We start from the raw sequence: 6,000 nt of genomic DNA, 5'->3' as shown, positions 1-6,000 counted from the left end.
AAACGTTCAACCAAAACGAAATTGTTTAAAATTAAGCACTATTTAGAACAGTTCTTACATTTAGTACATATTTCCAGTACTTGCAGAGCTTTTTATTACTTTTGGTACACTTATAGTTCGAATTTCCAAAAAAGAAACTTTAGTACATCTATCTTACATTGCATCATTTCAAATTTCAATTTCAAAAATTCTATCTCCTTTTGATACTTTTACCCCACCTTTACACATCAACTTGGACCAACATGAAAAACGTCAAGATTCTAGCTTCAGCCGTTTAGCCTGGGTCTTGAATCATTCAGTCACTCACTGGAATATTTCAAAATATATGTTTCGAAAACAATGGATAGTGTGTAATAGTATAACTTATGAACCAATATACACATATGGAATATAAGAGATCTCTTATATATAAAAACCTTGCCATTGACATCACCTTCCGTACGATGTTTGTAGAAACAAAATCGGTTTATGCATTCCAGAGAACATCAATTACTAACACAATCCAATTTTTTTTATAACTTCTGGTAGAAATTTTCTTAATATATGTTTCTTTAAAAATATATATGTTTCGAAAGGAGTGTAGTGTTTTGTAATATAACCTATGAACCAATACACATACAGAGATCTCTTGTATATATATAATTGAGAACATCAATTACTAACACAATATAACTTTTTTTACCATTTCTGGTAGAAATTTTCTTAAAAGATTTATTTGAGGAATCCATTTAGCCCGAAGAAGGGTATATCCGAGTCGTAGGAAGTGTGGCCATATCTATTATTTATTTATTTTTTTTTTTTACATTTTTGAATTGTTCGTGTTTCATTTTGATTCCTTTATTTTGTCACACCCTGTAACTCTGCCGGACTCATAAGTATATTTTCCATAATATGTATATGTTTCTTTTTTTCTGGTGTATGTCTGAATATATCTATATTGTTTATTTAATTATTCATTAATTTTTGCATTATAATTTAACTATATATTACATAAAGTTTATTTATACATTCATATATATATCATAGTTTATACCTATAGATTTATACTTACATTTAATAAAGGCTAAATATTTGTTTTCTAGTTTCCTCCCAACCGCGGGGTGAATGCTTGAATTGCATTTTAAATTTTTTGTATGGTGTTTTCAAAATTTAAACGGTTTCAGTTTTTTGGGGAACACAAAAAAAAAACTGAAGAGCTTACAAAATAAAATTTACATTGGTTTTGAAATCAATTTACTAAAAGCCTAGCCCTTTTTTGTGGTGCCACTAAATATTTGATATTTATGCCAAAGGGACCCTTTGTAGCCGATACAATAGTTAAAGCATTTACACCATGACAAGAAACGATTTCTTTTTGGGTTAATCATTTTCTAAAGTTTGTTTTTATTTATTTTTTTTTTATAATAAATTGCCTTGGAATTTTTTCATTCCGTTTTTCTTAATTGACTATTTTTAATTTCATATTTTTATTTTATTTTTGTATGTATATAAACGTATGAAAAAACTCATCCATTTTTTATTTAATTTTTTAATTTCACCTTATAACACCTTAAATGTATTTAAACAAAATTAACAACAATGCCAGGGATTGCAAGCGTTTTCCTATAGCGTTAGCTGCAGTAGCAACGTCAGCGGCAGCGGCACTTGACAGTTCTTCGCCCTGTCCGGGCACGCCGTAGATATCGTTCGGACCAGCAGTTTTATCTACGAGTTGAGATTTTTGTTCAGATAAAGCGATTTCATTAAGTTTGATTTGATAATGTGTATCTACAAATACAGGGAATGGTATATATGTATGTAATATGGTGATGATGATGACGTGATATGATATAATAATGATGATGATAATTTATGCAAGGGTAAAATTAGTGAGAAATTAGGGTATCGATAAATTATGTCTCCTAGTACTTTACTTAACCTTAAGTAAGAATGTCCAAAGGCCTGCCTTGTATTAGTCAAAATTAAGCCACCGACAAAACTAAAACTCTTAACAATCGCGAAATAATTTTTATTTAATTTTGATTTTTTTTACAATTTGGTACCTTTTAGTACTTTTTGTACCTTCATAGTGCCAAATTAAAAAAAAACAAACTGTCCTATCTCACCTTAAAGTTTTTTAAAACCACTAAGCATTTTGTGTCTTTGGGTTTTTATACCCTCCACCGTACATAGTATAGAGGGTATATTAATTTTTAGACCCCATAAAGTATATAGATTCTTGATAAGCATAAAATTCTATCTCGATTTAGCGATGTTCGTCCCTCTGTCCGTTTATGGAAATCACTCTAGCTTCCGAACGAAATGAAGTAAGTTGATAAAATTTTACTCAAATGTACAGGGTGAGATGAAAAAACTGTAATAAAATTCAGACTGCTGTCATTTCTAATACACTCGTCCGACAGCTGTTAAAATTATTCCTGTGACAGCTCATTGTATTGTTTACAAGCATACAAAAGCATTTTGCTGATAATTTTCCAGAAAAAAACTATTCGTGTTGGAATTCAAACGTGATTGTGTGATTTCTTTATATTTGGCTGGAAAACCACAAGTGGCTATCGTTAGAGCACTCCAACTTTTGAGTTTGAATAAATCTTTTGTATCTCGTACCATCGCTCGTTGCCGTGATACTGGCAGCGTCAAGAAACTGGACGGAAGAAAACAGCAACATCAGCGGAAATGGTTCGAAAAGTAAAGCAGCGACTTGAGAAGTGGCCGAAAAATGGCTCGTGAGCTGAACATATCGCAATATTCCATTCGGCAAATATTGAAAAATGAACTCGGGGTAAAGCCATTGGAATTCCAAAAAGTGTAAAAACTTACACCGCATCGGAAAGAAAATAGACTCAAAAGAGCTAAAGAGTTGCTTCGCTTGGCCGAAAGTGGTGATCTGCCGAATTTGTTTTTCTCCGATGAGAAAACATTCGTTGTCCAGCAATTTGTAGACAAACGAAATGATCGTGTCAGCTGAAAATGTGCATCTTTGGTTGGCCACCAGAACTCAAGCGCCGTCCATGGTGTTGGTGTGGGCCGCCATAACAACCGATGGCCGCTCCGTTCGTATTAATCGACCGTGGCATCAGAATAAATGCCGATTATTATCACGAAAATATTCTGGAGGCTGTATTAAAGCCTTGGGCACGCAAACATTTTGGCCGCAGACCTTGGACATTCCAAAAGAACTCAGCACCATCGCACTCAGCACACGCCACTCAAGAATGGTTACAAAATGAGGTTCCTCGCTTCATTTTCAGTGCACAATGGCCACCAAAATCTCCGGATACCAATCCGTTGGACTATTGTGTCTGGAGTGCTGCGGAAAGCAAATTTGGCACTAAATAGTACCAAAGTTCCAATAACCTCAAGCAAACGCTTCGCTGGGAATGGGCTAAAATGCCGCAGAGCAATAATCGTGTAACGTATGACGGTTTCATTGGCCGTTTGAAGTTCAAAATTCGTGCCAAAGGTGACCAATTCGAACAAATCTAAACTATGGAATTTAATTATATTTTCAAGTTTCGCAGTTTAATATTGTAATGGCTTATGACAAAACTTGCCTATGGAGGTCCGCGTCATCGTGTAGACTCGGTATTTTTAAGATTTTAACAGAATTTTTAAGAGATTTTATTTTTTTGTTTGAAAATTGTCAAATTCGTTCCATATGGTGGAGGGTATTCAAGGTTCGGACCGGCCGAACTTACAGATTTTTTACTTGTTTATATACGTAATCACGAAATTTCTAATGTTCCGTCGTATCTCATCGTCCTGACCAGAAAGGTCAGTCAACAAACTCCTTGAGAATTCCATATGTCCATTTGAAACCAAATTAGTTTTCATTTCCTGATTTTTATGATGTGTTTGACCATTAAACCTATTTTAAACATATTTATCCTGAATGGGTATTAGTACTTACTTTTATCCGAACCATGATGACTTCGTGATGAATCTGAACCATACGCACCATCCCATCGCGTTGGATCGGTGAGGAAATTTCCTGTAGGTGCCGTTGTGGGTGGATATGAAACTGAAAGCAAAAAAAAAAAAAAACAACAAACAAATACAATTAAATAGACGCATTGCAAAAAAACACAACTCAAATATCGAACAATAATATCTATAAATAATTGATACGATTTGAGTAAATAGTATTAAATAACCGTGAAATAACAATAATTTTAATGTGTGTCTGTGTGTGCGTGCTCGTTTTTTGTGCGTGTTGAGGATATACTGCGGTGTATATTTGCATGGGCTATTTTTAATACCTTAAACAGTTTTGCATAAATAATCGGTTTTGTTATTGCTGTTGTTGATGCGATGACTGACTATTAATGGTTTACGCCTTACGCACAATTGCACAGTGGGTGCAATAGCGATACAGAGGGTTAAGGAATTGAAAGAACTTGAAATATTGCGAGAGGGAGAAAGATGATATTGGGCGAAAAAATGTATTGTCCAGGTTATAAAATATGGAAACTGTATTATCCACGTTATCCAAATTTGTTAAAAATATTATCCACGTTATCCAAATTTGTTAAAAATATTATCCACGTTGTCCGAATTCGTAAAAAATATTATCCACGATATCCAAATACGGTAAATGCAAATGCATGTATTATCCGTGTTATCTAAATGTATTATCCACGTTATCCAAATTCATTAAAAAATATTATGCACGTTATCCAAATGCGTTTAAAATATTATTCACGTTATTCAATTTCATTAAAATTATTATTCACGTCATCCGAATGCGGTAAATTATTATCCATGTTATCCAAATTTAAACAAAAAAAAAAAAAAAAAAAAAATATGCACGTTATCCAAATTCGTTAAACATATTATCCATGTTATCCAAATTCGTTTAAAATATTATCCACGTCATCCAAATTCGTTAAAAATACTATTCACGTTATCCAAACTCGTCAAAAATATCCACGGTATCCAAATTCGTTAAAAATATTATCCATGTTATCCAAATTCGTTTAAAATATTATCCACGTCATCCAAATTCGTTAAAAATACTATTCACGTTATCCAAACTCGTCAAAAATATCCACGGTATCCAAATTCGTTAAAAATATTATCCATGTCATCCAAATTCGTTTAAAATATTATCCACGTCATCCAAATTCGTTAAAAATACTATTCACGTTATCCAAACTCGTCAAAAATATCCACGTTATCCAAATTCGTAAGAAACATTATCCATGTTATCCAAATATGTTAAAAATATTATCCACGTTATCCACGTTATCCAAATTCCTTAAAAATTTTATCCACGTTATTCGAATGCGGTAAATGTATTATCCATGTTATCCAAATTAGTAAAAAACATTATCCACATTATCCAAATTCGTTAAAATATTATCCATGTTATCCAAATTCGTTAAAAATATTATCCATGTTAACCAAATTCGTTCAAAATATTATCCACGTTATCCAAATTCGTTAAAAATATTATTCACGTTATCCAAATTCGTTAAAAATATTATCCACGTTATCCAAATTCGTTAAAAATATTATCCACCTTATCCAAATCCGCTAAAAATATTATCCGCGTTTTCTAAATTAGTAAAAACTATTGTCCACATTATCCAAAAGTGTTAAAAATATATTCACCGTTATCCAAATTCATTAAAAGTATTATCCACGTTATCCAAATTAGTAAAAGCTATTGTCCACGTTATCCAAATACGGTAAATATGTTATCCACGTTATCCAAATCCGTTAAAAATATTATCCACGTTATCCAAATTCGTTAAAAATATTATCCATGTTATTCAAATTCGTTAAAAATATTATCCACGTTATTCAAAATGGTAAATGTGTTATCCACGTTATCCAAATTTGTTAAAATATTATCCATGTTATCCAAATTCGTTAAAAATATTATCCACGTTATCCAAATTCGTTAAAAATATTATCCATGTTATTCAAATTCGTTAAAAATATTATCCACGACATCCAAATTCGTTAACAATATTATCCACGATATAATGTGTTATC

General features: G+C 32.1%; 1 protein-coding gene across 1 annotated transcript in view; it reads right to left on the bottom strand.

Moving 5' to 3' along the window:
- Positions 1–1,510: 1,510 nt before the first annotated feature.
- The window catches only part of LOC101890695 (neurotrimin), a 190,867-nt gene continuing 186,377 nt past the window's right edge, over positions 1,511–6,000 (bottom strand). Inside the window, exons 8-9 of the mRNA XM_059122639.1 lie at positions 3,911–4,021; positions 1,511–1,704 (exon numbers count right to left, since the gene is read on the bottom strand). Coding sequence (XP_058978622.1) covers positions 1,550–1,704; positions 3,911–4,021 — 266 coding nt within the window. The 3' untranslated portion in view covers positions 1,511–1,549. The remainder of the gene's footprint in view (positions 1,705–3,910; positions 4,022–6,000) is intronic.

The sequence above is a fragment of the Musca domestica genome, unplaced genomic scaffold (assembly GCF_030504385.1).
Source record: "Musca domestica strain aabys unplaced genomic scaffold, Musca_domestica.polishedcontigs.V.1.1 209, whole genome shotgun sequence".
Taxonomy (NCBI): Eukaryota; Metazoa; Arthropoda; class Insecta; order Diptera; family Muscidae; genus Musca; species Musca domestica.
Note: the sequence above shows the minus strand (reverse complement) of the source record. Positions and strands in the feature narration are given on the sequence as shown.